Raw genomic sequence first — 18,265 nt, forward strand, 5'->3', positions numbered from 1 at the left:
TAATGGGTGTTATGGACAGATTTGTCTTTCTTCAGTCTTATTTTATCCTACATATCAAACATGTGAACTATTCTAATATGCGATCATTTTTTATTTATTTTTTTCATCAGTTTGCAATCCGCAGATAACTATTTCCATTATTCTTTTGTGTCTGTTACATACTTACAACTGGGTAAATGAACTGTAATCTGGTACATTATAGTACATTATACATTATCAGCAAAATGGGATACATTATTTTTCAGAGGAAAAAATAATGCATTTTTTGTTTTGGAATTATAATTGAAAAAATGGTACTGACAAATGACAACTATGAATTACCCTTACAAAGTAAAAAAAAACATTTTTCATGGTTACATTTCTGATTTCTCAGTTTAAAAAAAACAGTGGAGTTCACACAGCTCATGATAACTGTTACACTATGTATTCTAATAAACCAGCTGTGCAGCAATTGTTTTTTTCACTGAAAATCTTCTTCATGCTACTGTTGGAATAGAACTTGTGTAAATGACACAGTAAGATCATACCTCTCCCCAAAAGATGCACAAAACTACACACCTGGTTTGCTGATCTGACCCATGCGGCAACTTTCCAAAATGTTTCATTGAAAGTAGTTCAGTGCCTGATTAAAGTTCCAAATATGCCCTATCATGGTGAATTTTCATAAAACTAAAGTTTTTTTCTTTAACTTTTTAAGAGTATAAGAAAGGTTCTCTTTCACTTTTCTCATCTAGTACACTTATACACCTGATAGCTTTTGATTGAATTTGGATCAATGGCTGGATATGTGGCAAGGAAGAATTAATACAATTTGGGAATCAAGGAAACATGGGTGCATTCAGGAATCTTTCCACCCTTTTGTCATTACAAAATAAACATTTTCTAAATCATTAACCATTTCCCTTAATTCTGTTGACTGTGTGAATAATGAATACAGGCATGTAAGTCAAGAAAGTAAAGACTTGAAACATGCATTAGGGATGAGATCAAAGTGAACAGAAGATACTCTGTAGATTAGAATGTTTATCCTTGGCCTTTATGTTTGCTTGCATTGTTGAGTGCGTCTCAGCGAAAGTTTTGAATGATATATTTGTTGTTTTTCTTCAAATAAAATCCATCACAGCTCCAGAAAACCTGTAAACCTGTTTTGAGTGCCTCGTTCACGTAACTGATGAGTCATGTTCCATGACGTAATGGGCATCTGCTGTCAAGTGGCGCAGGGAGAACGTCCCTTTAAGTTGTGTTGTCTTTGTGACGCAGAATTCGGGTAATATTTTCCAGGCCGACCGGTTTTCTGCTGTTAAAGTCCGCTGTTAAAGTCTTTAGGAATGGGCGTGGCAGCCCGACGCTTTCCTTGTTGCTTCTGTGCGGCTCCGATGCGGAAGTGAAACTGGGAACCCGCTGAGTTCAGCTGACCTGGGGGCAAGTCTCTGAGGTAGGGACGCAAACTGCGTCAAGATGAAAGTGGGACAAAATTGTAGATTATTCGGTTTAATGTCATGATGTATGTCCTACACCAGTTGCCGTAGTTCTGTTTGTCGTCATCCTTCTTGTAATGTTGTTCAAGGTGCTGCTACAGCACTTGTAGGCGCGTCGTGTGACGTCATACGCATTTCTTGTGCTTCGGTTAAGTTAGCGAGAATCGACACAGAGTTTGCCATTCAGGTGGTCAAGTAAGGGTTAGCTCACCGTGATCCTCGTGACTCGAGCATGAGGCTGCAATATTTATTTATTTTAGACACCCTCTGCTCTTTCATGAAATGTTTATTATCGACACACTACATTCTACAGTGGGGACTGTTCTGGGATCAGATCCTGAGGCGGCGAGGCTCCCATGCATGCAGAATTATCCAGGGAATGATCTCTTTTTTTCTGCTGCTATAACCACGTTCACCCTCTGTCTATTTCCTCACCTGGGTTTCCTTCTGCTTTCTTTTCCTGATTGCTGTGCATCACACACACACAATCACACACGTGCAATCTATGCTGCAAGACAATCACGTTGAAACTGATAATGAATTGTTCGTTGTGTAAATAGATGTAAGATGAGGTTCACATTTTGGCTTGAAGATATTGACACACCTAACAGCGCATGACAGTTCCTTATTTTGTCAGTTTCAATCATCAGTTTAAAAGGCTAACATGGACCATAATAAAATAATCTTCCCCCACCCCCCCCCCCCCCCATCACCAGTATTTGTTTCCTGTGTTTACATTTTGCAATGACCCTAGCAATGACGTCATGACAAATACATGCTACTCCTAATTGAGGGGCGCCAGCCAAATTAGTCGATGTTAGTCTTTCAACTTTTGACAAGCAGGTCAGCTGAGATTTCAAACAATTAGAGAAGCAGCCTGAGGTGACCTGCTGTTCTGCTCATAAAGTGAGTGAAGCGTAATAAAATAGAATTCTGTTATTTCCTTGCAAAAATAGGTGTTATACATGTCGGGTTGAAACTAATGTTTGACAACTGTCATTTGAAGCCGAGTAGGATATTTGAGATTGTTTCTCAGTCTAATTAGAGACATGATAAAAGCTACTGTTTCCCCCCATGAAAACCTTTTTGTTCATTGTGTTTCCCTTCTCATTGTCTCCTCAGGACGCTTGCAGGAGAGCTGAAGTGCTTGACTTTTGAGGTCAAAAGTTTTAACCATGTGGCCAAATAACGGTGGGATATATATTTATATATATATATATATAAGTGTATAAGCGAGAATAAGTGTGTGTATATATATATATATATATATATATATACACACACTTATTCTCGCTTCAGCCTGTTTTACATAGGTGCTCTGATTAATAAGGCATTGAAATATTTTCATGTATCTCAGGCGCTCCGCTACCAAACCCTGCCTACCCTCCTGGCTACAACCCTGCATATCCTGCTGCCCCTGCACCAGGACTCTTCCCCCAACCTGGCCAGTACCCAGGTGGCATGAAGCCAACTACCAAGATGCCAAATGTACCTCCAGGGGCCATGCCATATTCAGCCCCAGGATCTCAGCTTTATCCTATGGCTCCGGGTGGATACCCAGGTGTCTCTCCTGCTGTTGGGTACCCAGGTGTCCCTCCTGCTGTTGGATACCCAGGGGTCTCTCCTGCTGTTGGGTACCCAGGGGTCTCTCCTGCTGTTGGGTACCCAGGTGTCAATCCTGCTGTTGGGTACCCAGGTGTCTCGCATGCAGGTGGATACCCTGGTAAATACCCACATTCTCCTAAAGGGGGTCACCCTGGTAAATACCCACATTCTCCTAAAGGGGATCACCACCACAAAGGTCATCATCATGGTGGGCTAAATCCTTTGAAAGGCGCATTAGGTGGAGGAAAGGTACATAAAGGCCATAAAAAGGGGAAGAAGTTGAAGAAAGGACACAAGGGGCACAAACTCGATCACCATGGCCTTGATCACCACAAGCATGGGCAACACAAACATGGCAAGGTGAGCTCAGTTTTAACGACGTCCCATTGAAGAATTCTTTATAATGTCCTTTCCCTCATTCAAGAGAAATATCAACGTCATTGCTGGATAAAAAGGATGCATTTAAACTTGTCTGCACTCCAAAGGCTCAGGCTCAAGTCTCAACTTGATTTCAGTCAGAGCTGCAAACACAGGTCTTCAACGAGTAATATACAATCATGACTCAGTGAGTACAATGAGACACAGTGCTGTTATGAACAAACAGGGCTTACCTATTGCTAAAAATGAAAATGAAAATAGCCAGCTTTACCCCCCAAGCATATGCAAATAGTATAATGATTGGCTCAGCATCACGAAGGCAACCAGATGGCGTTCCATCCATACATCCTTGGTGTCGCAGCCTAAACACTTTGAAAGCAGGTGGCAATGGGGTAAGGCAGCCGACCGACTGGTCTGAATGCCGATGGCCATTGGACAAGAAGCGTTTATTTGTTAATGATACATTCACGCTACATAACTTTCTATTGCCAGTGGAAGCCTCTCTCTAATTTACTGAGAACAAAGGGAACAAAAAAAAAGAGGTTATATCAATTAGGCGCGTCCTATGGGTGTGAAAATACGGTAATTAATTATTAGCTCAGCCTGTTGGTGTTGATAAATGCTGCAAGCCTTGATTTTAAGATGTCCACCACAGTTCTGGTGTTGGCTTTGCTCTGCCAGTCTGGATTTCAGCATTTTACACGGATCATGCTACTGTTTTGATTTTTCGAACACATAGATGCAATTTAGGTTTCCAGCCAGCATGGTGACTGTAAGAACAACATCTATGCAGTTTTGAGTTTCAGGGTACTGTGCAGTATCTTAGCTATTCCTAGGACTAAGGCCTCAGATGACTTTCCTGGGATCTGTTGGAGCCACTCTCCCAGTTTGGGGGTTACTGCTCCGAGTGTCCCCACTACCATGGACTGTCTCATGGACTGGCACAGACTCTGCACCTTGGGTCTGAGCTACTCTGGTAGATCCTGGCTTCTATGACTCTTGTACTTAGGGCCTGCACTTGTTTTGCCATGATGAGTGCCTGGATGTTGACTGACAGCCCAGCACTTTCAAGCCACTGCTGGGATTTTTTTTAATGTCTGCCACTTCTTCGACTTGATGGTGGTAAATGGCATGTAGGGGCTTGTCCCTCCAGATTCCCTGCTCCTCCTCCTCTGTACTCTCATTTGATTTCTGCTGCCTGACACAGTCCCTTAGCAGCTCATCCTTGCTGGCTATTTTCTATCTCCTCCTGAAACCAAAAATCTACCTACCTTCACAATCTGTGATAGATTAGTAGTCACTGGCTTGAAAAAGGCTGATACAATATTTTCCTTCCGTTTCCTATGACTGTATCTATTATGGGAATTATGGGACATAATTCTTAGATTTTTAACCTTTGCACTAAAGATATTCAATATCTGAAAAGGCAGCATAAATTATATTAAGCATTTGTGTGTGTTTAGTACTGTAATTAAAATATGTTATCATATAAATATATATATATATATATATATACCGGTAAATGTATTTTTTCCCCCACAGTCCTCCAGCAGCAGCAGCAGCAGTAGCAGTAGCAGCAGCAGCAGTAGCGACTGAAGCCAGCCATTACAGGCTTTCACACAAAATACTGCGATGAAAAAAGTGTATCTGTACTAAAGAAGATAAATACAGAACAGTCACGCCTCTCAATGTTAACAAGATATTTCTAAAAGAAAAAAAGTGGGTCTATTTTTATTGGGAATGCATACATAAACTGTTCAGGGGCTTCCATTGTGTGCCATATTTCCTGTATTTTTTTGTTTGTTCATTACTATAAAGACGTTGAAATCTTTCGTCGGGGGGAACGTATGTGCAGATAACTTTTACAAATTGTTCTGTATGTTTGACAAAATCAAACACTGAGGTCAAGTAAAAGAGAATGTAATTATTATTTTTTTTCATGGGAAATCAGAACTGGAGGTAGAGAATGGTGTATAAATGTGTAGGCTTTACTGTCTGTATCTAGTCCTGTTGGCCTTTTTTCTGCTCAAAATAACTATTTTGTTCACCACTGCACTCGGTTGTCAAGAAAATGCAATGCTAGTGTAAATTGCTTTGTGGCTCTACCAATCGTAATCTTATATAGAAGGTATTTTATTAATCTTGCTCAACAAATGTAAGTACATTAAAAATCATGGGCCCGTCTTCAGTATAAACTGCAGTACATTTTATGCCCAGTAGTGGAAGATAAATATTCTATTAAAGTTTTCAAATATGACCAAATAAGAAACAGTGGTAGATAATCTGTATTTGATAATTACTCTTGAAATAAATGTGAAAACACGTGGGTTTGTTTATTTATCAGCACAGTACACGTCGAATATAAAGCAACAATATTTGGTAAAAAGTGCATTTCTGAATTATACCTTTTCATTTATCAATATTGTAGCATAATGTTCGACAAATGTATTTCTGGAGCTTGTATTTATTGGCGTGATCTTCTGGGGCGTTTTCGTGTCAGGGTGTTTCTGGGTTGGGTGAAAGGGTAAAGTTCAGAGGTGATCATTTTGTTGTCTTTGTGTAAAGGAGTGGAGCTCGATCTCACATCACTTTCTTCCCTCTCCCCCCGAATCCTTTCGAAACTCTCCCCCGGGTTTCCACCCTCCCGAACCTCTCCCCTTCTACCCTGACAACCCCAACCCTTCCCCCGATCATTTGCGAGCGCGCGAATCAGGTGAGTTATCTTTAGACGTTTTCGTATTTTAATTTTCTGAGGTGGCGGTTTAGAAATAGCACCCAGGCGCTAGCTAGCAGGCCGCGTGACGGTGAGCACGCAGTCTCCTGCTAGCTTGTCTATCCACGGGAAGTTTGAATTTAATGCATCTTTCGAACGTCGTTCTGTTCTGTTTTGCTTACAATTAATTCAAAAAACGTCAACAGCCATGTCAAGAAGGATGCCGATATTTCTAGCAGTTGTTGCTGATTGAAGACTGATTGAACTACCGAGGTCGGGTTGCTAAGTAGCTGTCGCGCGCTTCATTCATTTCCACAGAACAGTGAGCTACCAAAAATGCTAATTGGCTAAAAGACTGGCAACAAGCGGTGATTGTAAAATGCGTTAAATCTAAGACCACACAGGAAGTAATTTATTAAATATACCCCTTTTACACGTTTAGAGAAACCTGATTCATATTTAACGGATAAGCCATTTGTTTGAAGCAAGATATCTGGGGTCGCAGCAGCTGTGAGATGTTGCATGCGTACAGCATGGTGTGTAAGCTAGCCGCCCCCCTATGTGTTCTAAATCGAAGCTTTTGACTCAGATGCTTCGTACCGTTGAAAATGTTTTTTTGTTGTACAGTATATACAACCTGACTTTGCAAATGTTTTCATCCAGTTTAAAGCTTTAAGGCAAATTATGATGCATGACCTGGAGTGTTTTAGTTGTAATAAGACAATTTCTTTCCTAAAACATGTTTATAAATAAATACTAATATTTAAATTATAGCCACGTATAAACCGTATTCCTTAAAATATGCAGTGGCATGGAAGGGACAGAATCAAAAGTCTCAGAAGGATTATGGTACAACCTTTTGCGTGTAAAATCTATTAAGTCTATTGTCAAAACGCCATGAGAAGTGCATTTCAGTCGGCTTTACCATGCTACTGTTACAAAATGAGGGCTTGACATCATTTTCTTTCATTACGCCTGATCTACATTGTAATATTGAGTGTTGTCGCTCTAACATCATCCTTGCATTTGTTGTCTGCTTTGTATTTTTGTTTAGATCCATCTCTGTGAAGAAAGACGCCAGTTCTGTACCAACAGCTAGTTTGCAGTTATGGACTCCGGTGTGATTGAAGGAGGGCTCAATGTCACCCTCACCATCAGGCTGCTCATGCATGGCAAGGTGAGGTCACCCATCAGCTGCTTATGTCAGCACTTTAGTGGTGTATGATTATAGCAGCGTGTGCCAGGATCCACTACCGTCGGAAAAAATCCAAATTGGCAACCCTGCGTTGGGAGCAGCAGAACGATCTCCTATTGTTGGATGGACTTGGACTCATCAAATCTGGAATTTAAGAAAGTTGTGTTAACATTTTTCTCTCTAGGATTGTTCTCTGATGTTTTCTGAATGGTCATAGATGTGGGTGCATCAAAAAAAAAAATCTTTCTGCTGCTCAAAGGAACATCTGAAGAAGTTTCTTGGCACTCACATCTTTGACTATCCGTGTTCAGATTAAAGCTAAATTTGTATTTAACATGCGGTTTCTCACAGCTTCATGTCAACACTGGTGCTATGCAACAAGCCCTTATTGTTCTAGTACATGCAGTACATTGTTATTTTGATCATGCATGAACGCTTTCAGACCATTTATGTTCACCCCCGTACATAGATCAAATTAGATTACTCGTAGAGATGGGTATGACGCAAACAAATACAAATTGAGAATTTTCTTTTTTCTGCAGAGCATTATAACCTGTCACCTTCAGCAATGTTTAAGCTCTAATATGTTTGTTTTTTTTTGGTCTGAACATCTTAACATCAGACTTTGTCTGCTGGAAAAGCTGGCCAATGGCCATTGATCTCATCTGCTCGTGTTTTGCTTTGACCAGTTATATTAGCAGTGTTTAATTAAATAAGTTCTCTACATTACTTTATTTATTTTTACTGCTAAATCATGTTTCCTTTTTTTAGCCTTTGGAACTATCTCTATGTTCTTGCTTTGTTAGTTAAAGCAACAAAAACAACAAAAGAGTCTTACCAGCAAGTTTTGACAATAATACTACGTTATGAGCAGGTTCGGGTTAAAAACAAAGGAGCAAAAAACATATTTTTGTTCTGACAAAAAAATAATCATGTATGCTGCTCGATTTTCTTATAATTTGATAACTATTGGAGACTTAATGGCATGATCTTATTTATGTTGTCATAATGGCTACTTTTGTGCTCTACAAATTTGCATTTAGTTTGTACCTTAGATTATACATGTCTGCTTGCACATAATTCAATATATAAAAGCTTTAACGGAAAAAATCAACACCCATCTCTAATTCCTAAATAACCATTTTTACATTTCTGTCATGATGCAACAGTAACGAGCATAACGATGCGTATGCCATCTCGCTTCCGTGACGGCAGCATAGCAGATGCACACATGTTGCATCACAGAGCCCCACTGTGGTTTGCTGATGGTTCTGAAATGTCGAGATGCTTTGTGGTAAGAAGTGGCTCATCAAATACCCATACTGTAGACATAGCCGTGTATCGATGCAAGCTTCCGCTGTCCTGAAACAGGCGCCAGCACACGCTTGAGATTATCTTACAAATACTGTGTGCATGACTGAATCTCTCCATGGTCAACAGCACCATCTTCAGACTAAAAAGAAAAGAACGGCCTATGTGATTTGCAATGTTATGATGGTCTTGCAATTTGGCTAATTTTCTTCAGATTGGCCTGTTTGGATCAAAGGCAGCATTGCTAATCTTCCAATGTTTGTGAATACAAACATTGGAAGATTTCTGAAGGAGATGCTCTGAGAGAAATAACCTTTCATCCTGACAAAGTGTTTGGAGAAACCATGTAACCATGGTGATTGACATTTCTGTTATATAAAAAGTTTGATGCACCCAACTCTCTTTGTTGAGATACGTGCGTTTAAAAAATCTATTAATATGCCTAATAGGTGTCTCTTTTCCTGTTTTAGGAAGTTGGAAGTATAATCGGAAAGGTAAGATGCCGTTTAAAATTTTGGATCTTATAATTAGAAAAGCGCTCGGCAAGCACAGACTTCTGCCAAGCAGCTCATTCCCCTCCTAATTGGATTTACACCGTCCACATGGTGATCTGGATCATCATCAAAAGGTTCTAAATTGTTCTTGGTATCTTTATACATCAACCATGAAAAGTAAAAGTGAGTTTTTACCTTCTGGTCGATTGCGTGCTTAATTCTGGCAAAGTTGTACGCCGGATGCCATTTCTGCTGTTTGAGGAACACATTTTGAAACTACAATGTTGCCGGAAATTTCAAAGTGATGCAGAATCCAGGAGCTCTTGTGGATCATCACCCGATTTTGATCAAGTGTTCCTGGTATGATTACCAACATTTCCTCAAGATCCATGCAGAACGGTTTCAGTTATCTTGCTAAAACAAACCAACGCCAGCGATAACGTTTGAAGATACGTCTTAAGTGGTTGTGATTTTGACTCATGGTCTTCTTTGCTAACAGAAAGGTGAATCTGTGAAGAAGATGAGAGAAGAGGTGAGGGTTTATTCTTTACTCTGGTTGTGGTAAAGCACAGCAGGATGTAGCATAATACTGTAATTATTGTGGAGGGGTTTCTGTCTTTCATAGAAAGTCTTCAAGTTTCATCCTTCAACTCGTTTTCTCTCCGTAGAGCGGCGCTCGCATCAACATCTCTGAGGGAAATTGTCCTGAGAGGATCATTACTTTGGCAGGTCCGACCACTGCCATCTTCAAAGGATTCTCCATGATCATTGAAAAGTTGGAAGAGGTATAGGTCCTAATTTGAACTGACATTTCACTCTGCTTTAATTAAGCCAGACACAAATTGGTTTAACCTTCATATTTGCTCCAGGATATAAGCAGCTCGATGACAAACAGCACGGCCACCAGCAAGCCCCCGGTGACGCTGCGCCTTGTGGTGCCTGCGAGCCAGTGTGGTTCCCTCATTGGGAAAGGTGGTTGCAAGATCAAGGAAATCCGAGAGGTATGCGTCATGTAATATAAAACACGTGAAACGTAACCGTCCATTGGGTAGCGCTGGGCTCACTGCAAGAAGGTCACGGGTTCAATTCTGCTGAGACTTGTTCTCCTTGTCTGCATGGGTTCATCACCCATTCTCAGTGGGCTCTTCATCTTCCTCCCACCACCGCAAACATGCAGTATACCGTAGGTGAATTGTTGCTTTAGGTCACCCACAGGTATAGATTTAAGAGGATTTTAAATCAAATCTGTTGTTTTCAGGCCATTGTCCAATCCCTGTAGTGTTTGCTGTCTGTTTATTACAGACACTGATATTCTGCAGGCTGCTCAATGCGAGTCTAATTTATATTTATCTCTCTCTTTGTGTTCCAGTCGACCGGTGCTCAGGTGCAAGTGGCAGGAGACATGCTCCCCAACTCCACAGAGCGCGCCATCACCATCGCCGGTACTCCCCAGTCGATAATCGAGTGTGTGAAGCAGATCTGTGTGGTCATGCTTGAGGTGAGTGAAAGCAGCGGATCTGTAAAGTAGCAATGAGAGTTGGTGTGATCATTTGGCTTAGTGAAGTCTGAAGCCAATATAGGATTACAGCTCTTTTTATTTAAAAAATTATTATTTTTTTGGAACATCGCTCTAATAATTACCATTGAACTCTGAAAAGTTCCTTAATTTTGGTACCCTGCCAAGGTGATGCTGCTTTCGGTGTTCGTTTAAAGATCACATATTATACTCTTTTTTTTTTTTCTCCACAAGTTATCACAGTTCCCAGACACTTGTATGAAATATCTGTAAAGTTTTTTTTTAATCAAAATAGCAAACAGCTGCTGCAGGACAGCATCCCTCTTTTCTGTCTCAAACAGCTCTGTCAGAAAAGCCTCTGAAAACATAATTGAAACGAAAGTCATTGCGTGCAGGATTCACTTGGTGGTTTATTTTGCTGTTTTTGGGTTGGTGGTGACCCAAAACCACCATAATAGTGTAGAAACATGGGAAAAGTGAGTTTTTCATGATATGAACATATTTTCCTGAAACGAAATGGGTTCAATTTAATGAAGACACTCCTAAGCTGAGTGGTTGTAGGACGTGTGGCTTTGAGATTGTACTTTTCTTGTTGCTACTATTAATGCTAGTAGCCGTATGCTGCATTTCTTATGTATTTTAGAGTTGTTATGACGTTGAACCAATTACTATCATATGAGTTATATGTTATTTCCATCTGCTTTGTCTCATGCAGTCTCCCCCTAAGGGGGTCACTATCCCTTACCGACCCAAGCCTTCGGGATCCCCCGTCATCTTTGCAGGTGGACAGGTACGTACGACACGTCAGAAGGTTCCACCGGTTCATTCACCGTGTTTTGCTGAGTCGTACCGGAGCTTTAGTCGACTGATATTTCTGACATCTGTTTGTGAAGCTTTTGTTTACTGAAAATTAGATTTGGAAATGTCGACATGATGAAAGGCTCTAATCGACATCCACTGTCCACATCATTGAGTATCGTACAGTCTGGTGGAATCCAGAGCAAATTGCTCTGCCATGAAATCTGCTTCGATGATATCTATACTGTTTATATACCGGTACTGAGGACATAGCTGGTGTTCAACTGGACTGTGTTGTATTTATAGAGGTGTAAGAGCTCATTATGATAGTTTCCATGGATGTGGCTGTATTAGGGGTATTTAATAGTAGCCATTTACTTAAAGTAAGAGCGCCTCAAATCACAATTCCAGATTTTATATCTGAGAGTGACCACTGAGGGAATTAGAGTCTAGCTGCTTAGACTTGTTATTTAAAGAGTATCACCGTTCTAGTCATTTGACATTCAAAAGACATTAACCATAGAGGTATCCTGTGGTATCTCTCTCTCTCTCTCTCTGTTTCTTTATTCATTGTGTCTCGGAGTTGAAGCCAGTTTCCCTCTCTACAGTCTTTTATCTTGCTTCTTCACCTAACAATGATCTTATGTCATGAAAAGTAGTTTTAATCCTTTGGAAAGAAAGGTTCTCCTTCTGATGCTACTTAATTACGCTGTGTATCTATGTATTTCTCTCTTCCTCAAAATGTGGAGACTTTGGACAAGACAAACACGGATCCTAAAGTTACTAGTCTAAAGCAAGATTCCATCTGTGGGGGTCTTGGGCGAGACGCAGCTGGAGATGTAACTTGACCACAGATCCGATGTTGGGCCTGTGAAAGCTTCTGTTCATTTGTTTCAGGCATATGCCGTCCAAGGACAGCACACGATTCCACAGCCAGATGTAAGTGCAGTAGTCTTGGGTAAATGCCCCCCCCCCCCCCCCATCACCCTCTTCCATAAATACTCCTGCTCCCAAAATATTCCGCTGCCCTTCCACCCGTCTTCCCTCACCTTGTTTTACAGCTGAACCTGCTTCTGATGTTTGAGTGTCGAGACGGCAGTGCTTCGGTTCCTCATGTTTGTGTAGTTCTGCTGTTTGCTGACGGTCGGCTTAAATCAAACTGCCATTTGTTCTCGTTTTTTTTGTTTGTCCAGAATCTCCACTGTTCCATCCCGAATAATAATCTGTCCCTGCTAATTGGTTCTGTTCCTTTTTCTCTTGTCTTTCATGGCTTGTTCGTTACTCAGTCCCAGATAAACGCGTTCCTTCCTGCTCCCTTCATTAGCCCTTCAAGATAGCAGTGTGCTCTCGGCCTCATTGTTTTAACTGACTCTGAGTTCTGGCAAAACAGAGTTTCATACCATTTTTTTTTTTTTTTATATATAAAATAATGGTATGAAATATGGCGGCATTTGTGAAGTGTAGATTTGTGTCGTTTCTTGGAAACGCGTTTCTGATAGCAGTGTTCGTTGTTAAAGCTCTTTTTGGTTTCTCGGTGAGGCAGAAACCCTTTAGCCCTTCTAGATTTTTATCGTAGTTCGTGATGCAAAATGAGAAATTAACACCGATGCCCGTTGTGCCTCGTCTGTGATCCCAAAGACAAGAAGGCATCACCGGGAGATGTGGCCTGTTGGTTGAAGGAATGCTAAGGGACAGATCCTAAAGCACACTGATTGTCTGTCACCAGTGGATCTTAAAGAACTTTGTGAATGGATTGGAAATCTGCGTGCTACAGTACTGAGTGCTTGGTGCTTTGTGTTATCTGTACTAACTGTGAGGATTTTTGTTTTTTTCTGTTTTCCCCTCTTCCTGTGTTTCCCATTTCCTCCATTTCTCCTCCTGTCTCCTCTTTCACTCTCACAGTCTTCCTCTGCTGCTATCTCTCCACAGCTCACCAAGCTTCACCAGCTGGCTATGCAGCAGAGCCCGTTCCCCATCGCACCTAGCAACCAGGGATTCGCTGGTAGGCACAGCGAGGGCCCCGTGCAACGTTTTGTCAACTGGCCAGGCACAAAATAATGTGTTGTTCGTGGGAGACAAAATTCAAATAGTGTCCGCCCTGTATACACGAGTTCCACGTCTGTTGGGTGCATGTCCTTTCAGTCCGATGACACATTTAATGTTTTCGCTAAGCATCTGAGAGGTAATTCACAAAAGCTTCTGAATTACTAACTTAAAGCATTAAATGTCCTGTCACCCGAGTCACACGTTGCATTTTGATATTTGTATTATTTTAATATCAGTTTATCATTTCCTTATTTGTTAGGGATAGATGCTTCTGCCCAAACTGGTTCCCATGAGATGACCATTCCAAATGATGTAAGTCAATTTTTTGGCATGTTTTCACACCCATGTTTTATTGAACTGAAGAATGGGTGTATGTTTTATACAGTAGTTTGGTCCCTTGTTTTATGTTTAATATTGGGCCCAACATTTCAGTGGGGGATGAGTCGGGACTTGAATCAGGCCAGTTCAGCACCCAGACTCTTGGAATGACTCCATGCTGCTGTAATTCATACAGAATGTGGTTCGTTATTGTCTTTCTGGAATTAACAGCCTTCCCTGAAAAAGGCATAAAAGCGCCTTCACAAATGTGCAGGTTACCCAGGCCTTGTGGTGCGATGCACCCCAGTCCCACCACAGATTACCAGCCAGGGTGGATCCTCTCTTCTTTAGCCCAGAGGATGCAGTGGTCACGATTTCTGACACGTCAGACCTCAGGACAGTTTTCCACTTGACCTCGATACATCGTAAATGAGCTTGAGCACATGTAGTGAAGGAATCGTTTCTGGATATGGTTTATCTGTGGTTTCCTCGTCGCACGGTAGAGTTTCAACCTGCCTTTGTGGAGCAGTGATAAACGTTGTTCCCAGACGGTGGCGCTTTGAAGTGTTCTTGAGCGCATGGAGTGGTGCCACGTCCAAAGGGTCCAGAGATACGCCTATCAAATCATGGTTTTCGGCCTTGTCCCTTGCATACAGAGGTTTCCTTTCTGAATATTTTAGTGATCTTGTGGTTGTACAAAATCAAATGCCCAAATTCTCTGAAATTTTACACTTGAGAAATATTATTAAATTGTTGCACTATTTCCAAGCACAGCCTTTGATAGAGTGGTGAACCCCTCGTCAGAAAGACTTGACCTTTCTTGTTACACTTTTTATTTTTTACTATTTTACTATCTTACTAAGCTGTTGTCGGGTGACGTAATTAAGTATCCAGGTTTTCGTCTAGAGTGTCGCAGCTGTTTTGAAAAGTGTCATCAAATTCACAAAGGCTCATAATAAAAAAAAAAATCTACATTTGAAATGTTGTCTTTCATGCATTTTTTTAAATGGGGGTTTCAGTTTCCGACAAATCACAGTTCTGTTCCCATTTACCTTTTACAATGTGTCTCAACTTGTTTGCATAGATCAACCTGTAAAGCATTTCACTAGCCCTAACTCTTACCCTTCTCCTCTACAGTTTATTGGCTGCATCATTGGCCGCCAGGGAGCCAAGATCAATGAGATCAGGCAAATGTCAGGTGCTCAGATCAAGATCGCAAATCCAGTCGATGGATCCACGGACCGCCAGGTCACCATCACAGGCTCCCCAGCCAGCATCAGTTTGGCCTCCTACCTCATTGACGCCAGGTGAGATGATAGTCTGCCTTATACGTCCTGCGTCCATGTAAGCATTCACACTCAGAACTGGGAGAGCTGTTACATGTAGCTCAACCATAAGGCCAGATATTTATCTATTATACAATCTATGAATTAATACAATTAATTGGCAGAAATGATGCATGTACCTAACATCATATCCAAATATACAGCAGGCCCACCAGCAGCATTGCCTTTCCTGATGTCGCTTTATGGACAGACTGTCTTTAGTTGATCCCTGACGATGCTAACTAGTCAGGATGCGACTTTACTTTGATCCATCGCTGAAGATGTTTTATTTTTCGACTGAAATGATTTCTAATAAAGCTTTTGTCTTGTGTTTTGATCACATCTGAGTAACTCCCCCACCCCTTCCCCCCCCCCTCAATCCCCACACACCCATTGCTCACCAGCCTGCCCTGTGACCCATCCCGACTGTCTTGTCCCTCTCTCCTTGTCTCTCTTTCTACAGTGTAGAGTCCTCTAAACCTCCTCCCTCCTCTTCCTCCTTGAACCCCGAACAGACCAGCCCGTGCCCTCCCTCCACCTCTACTACTGCTACCACCACTGCTACTACTACCACCACCACCTCTCCTGCTGCTACCTCCTCCTTCTGTTCCTCCTCTTCCTCTTCCTCCTGTGTGGTGCCCCCCTCAACCTCCATCCCTCTGTCCTTGTTGGCTGCAGGGCCGTCTCCTTCCTCTTCCTCCTCTTCTTCCTCCACTGATTCCCTGCTCCCCAGCTCTCCTACCTGTGTGTCGAGCCTCCTTAATCTCAAGCCCATCCCTCTCCTGGCCCTCCATGTCGTCAGCGGGGCCAGTAACCCAAAACTCCCAATCGCCATTGAGCCCAAAATCACCCCCGAGCTGAGCTCCAAGTCTAAAAGACGAAGGCTCTCCCCTTACTAACCAAGGAAGTATAAGTCATCCGCTCCCCACGTGCAGACGGTGGCTCCCTGTCGTCTGTTCCTGCACTTGCTTTTGTATCTGGTTGAGCCCCGCCACGCTTCTTACAGATAATTAATGAACGCATTGCTACACAGCCAGACCGATGGTTGCTGCCATATTTATAAACCCTATACCTGTAGCTTGGTTTAACCTGTCTCTAATCTCTAAAGGACTTTAATCTTAGCATGGGCAGTGAATAATTTCACTGATTTGTTGAAGCTTTTCTCTTTGTGTACGCTCTGCTCAGGTAGCGGCTCTTTAAGATGTCACCTTGTATTTATGGGACTACTCTCCTCTGTAGTGAAAAAACAAGTGATTCTTGTTAGTGGTAGATATAGTTTGTGTTTGTATGTGTATACAGTATATCCAAGTAAATCTGCCCTCAGGTATCAAGTACACCAAACCGCCCTTTGAATCACTTTGTTAATATGATCAATCTAAAAGCATCCAGGCAGTTGAGACTCGTTTTACTAAAAACATTTCATATCTTGAACTACTCTTTTGTTTTCTTGCCAATAATTAGATGAGAAGATGAATACCACAGTGAAAATAAAAAAATGAGACTCATTGTATTATATGGTGTGCTTTTGAGGTGCCAGTTGCTTATTATTATTATTAACCTTTTAGACGGAACAAATCTAGTTGCTTCCACCATTGTAAAATTCTGAGCTTTTCCTCTACCTCTTGGCGAGGCTCCGATAAGCACGCTCTTAACATGCTGAAATAGTCCAGCAGGTCCCCATCTCTACGCCAAGTGTCCGTTTGAGATCTGCCTCTGTCAGCTGTAGGTTCAACAATCGTCCAGCCGGACTAGTAAATCTTATCAGGAAAACGCACCTCCTGTTTAAACACACATCTGATCTTGTCTCGTATTTATTATGATGTAATGTACAGTGAATGATATTTATCCCGTCTGTCTGATTGCATGCCTTATTTTCTCTCCCTCCTGGCTCTTTGGCTGTCTGTCTCTGTCTCTCCAGGCTTTCATCTGAGGCCACAGGACTGGCAGACAACTGATAAGACACTGCATCTGCACTAAATCTCACTTTTAAATCATCGGCTACCATAATGCAGCAAATGCAACTATCCCGTTTTATATATTATACATCCTCTTGCTTCTTTTGAAATGTCAACATCATGTCATCCGTCTGAGTTGATCTGCTTAGTTCCTTATTTATTTCCTTTTTGTTTTTGGTTTTTAGGAAACAGGTTTTTAATTCTCTTCTGAGTGGAATTGGGGGTTTTAATGATTTATTAGCCTTTTTTTTCTTTTCCTTGGTTACCATATCAGAGGAGTAGAGTTGGAAAACTCTGAATAGGAATATAGATTTAGTTCTGTACAGTCAGCTTTTCTTTCTTTACAAGATGAAAGGCAAAATGAAGTGTCAAAGAACAGACTGTTTTATGCTGTGTTTATATACACACACTTCCCTTTCCTCACCCAGTTCCACAAGTCAGTTGGTCTTATGTGTATATTCACCAGCTTTAAATATACATAGCATCTCCCCCTTTGTCATCTCCGCAGCTGAAGTGCTTGTAACATGAATTCCACTTGCGTCACGGACTACGTAGCTGTACATGCACTGTCACTGACGTTCAATTACAAATCCATGTTCTCTAACATTCGCGACTGAATTTTTCCAGATGATTTAAGATGCGTATTATTACGCGTGACACTTTTCAACCTTCTACATGTCATTCCTTTTTTTCCCCTTGGCCCTGAGATAATGTGTTGACATGCTGAGATGGGAGATTCTTTGGGGTTTGGCTCGAGTTGGGAGCAGAGTGCTCTCCTCGCTTATTTTGTAAAGACTTATATATATATATATACACTTACAAAATGTTGAAATATTTGTTTTAAATGGAGGAAATAATTTTTTTTAGCTACCAGATTAACTCCTGGACACTGACTGATCTGTCTATTAAATACGATGAGGCTGAGGAATGAAATGGTTGAAGCTCTGGAATTGGACAAAGAAAGGGTTGTGAGTCAACACTAGTTTCCTGCTCTTTGCTTTGCTAAAAATCAGAATTTATTTTTTATTTGCAGGAAAGAAAATATTTGTGCACGTTTTTGAGACTAGACCTGGGTGCCACAACATTGTTTAAAAAAAAAAAAAAAAAAAGGAATTACAGAAATAAAGATGTGA

At 41.3% G+C, this 18,265-nt stretch overlaps 2 protein-coding genes across 2 annotated transcripts; both read left to right on the forward strand.

Annotated features, from left to right (window-relative positions):
- Positions 1-1,336: 1,336 nt before the first annotated feature.
- LOC137898291 (proline-rich protein 13-like) lies at positions 1,337-5,779 on the forward strand. The gene is made up of 5 exons (XM_068742313.1): positions 1,337-1,435; positions 2,601-2,669; positions 2,836-3,039; positions 3,094-3,443; positions 5,004-5,779. The coding sequence occupies exons 2-5, from the start codon at positions 2,654-2,656 to the stop codon at positions 5,055-5,057; spliced, it is 624 nt and encodes a 207-aa protein (XP_068598414.1). The 5' UTR covers positions 1,337-1,435; positions 2,601-2,653; the 3' UTR covers positions 5,058-5,779.
- A 291-nt stretch (positions 5,780-6,070) lies between these two features.
- Positions 6,071-16,076, forward strand: LOC137898936 (poly(rC)-binding protein 2-like). Its single transcript, XM_068742990.1, has 13 exons — positions 6,071-6,174; positions 7,229-7,351; positions 9,151-9,174; positions 9,674-9,706; positions 9,843-9,959; positions 10,044-10,175; positions 10,544-10,672; positions 11,406-11,480; positions 12,386-12,427; positions 13,391-13,490; positions 13,794-13,846; positions 14,990-15,159; positions 15,641-16,076. Exons 2-13 carry the CDS (start codon positions 7,283-7,285, stop codon positions 16,074-16,076), a joined length of 1,380 nt encoding a protein of 459 aa, XP_068599091.1. The 5' UTR covers positions 6,071-6,174; positions 7,229-7,282.
- Positions 16,077-18,265: the final 2,189 nt, after the last annotated feature.

Source organism: Brachionichthys hirsutus, chromosome 8 (assembly GCF_040956055.1).
Source record: "Brachionichthys hirsutus isolate HB-005 chromosome 8, CSIRO-AGI_Bhir_v1, whole genome shotgun sequence".
Classification (NCBI taxonomy): Eukaryota; Metazoa; Chordata; class Actinopteri; order Lophiiformes; family Brachionichthyidae; genus Brachionichthys; species Brachionichthys hirsutus.

Coding starts and splice junctions, on each gene's coding strand:
- LOC137898936 (XM_068742990.1), top strand. CDS start 7,283: ATGGACTCCGGTGTGATTGAAGGAGGGCTCAATGTCACCCTCACCATC. Junction 7,352..9,150: donor GGCTGCTCATGCATGGCAAG/GTGAGGTCACCC, acceptor TTCCTGTTTTAG/GAAGTTGGAAGTATAATCGG. Junction 13,491..13,793: donor TAGCAACCAGGGATTCGCTG/GTAGGCACAGCG, acceptor CTTATTTGTTAG/GGATAGATGCTTCTGCCCAA.
- LOC137898291 (XM_068742313.1), top strand. Junction 3,040..3,093: donor GGCTCCGGGTGGATACCCAG/GTGTCTCTCCTG, acceptor TTGGATACCCAG/GGGTCTCTCCTGCTGTTGGG. Junction 3,444..5,003: donor GGCAACACAAACATGGCAAG/GTGAGCTCAGTT, acceptor TTTCCCCCACAG/TCCTCCAGCAGCAGCAGCAG.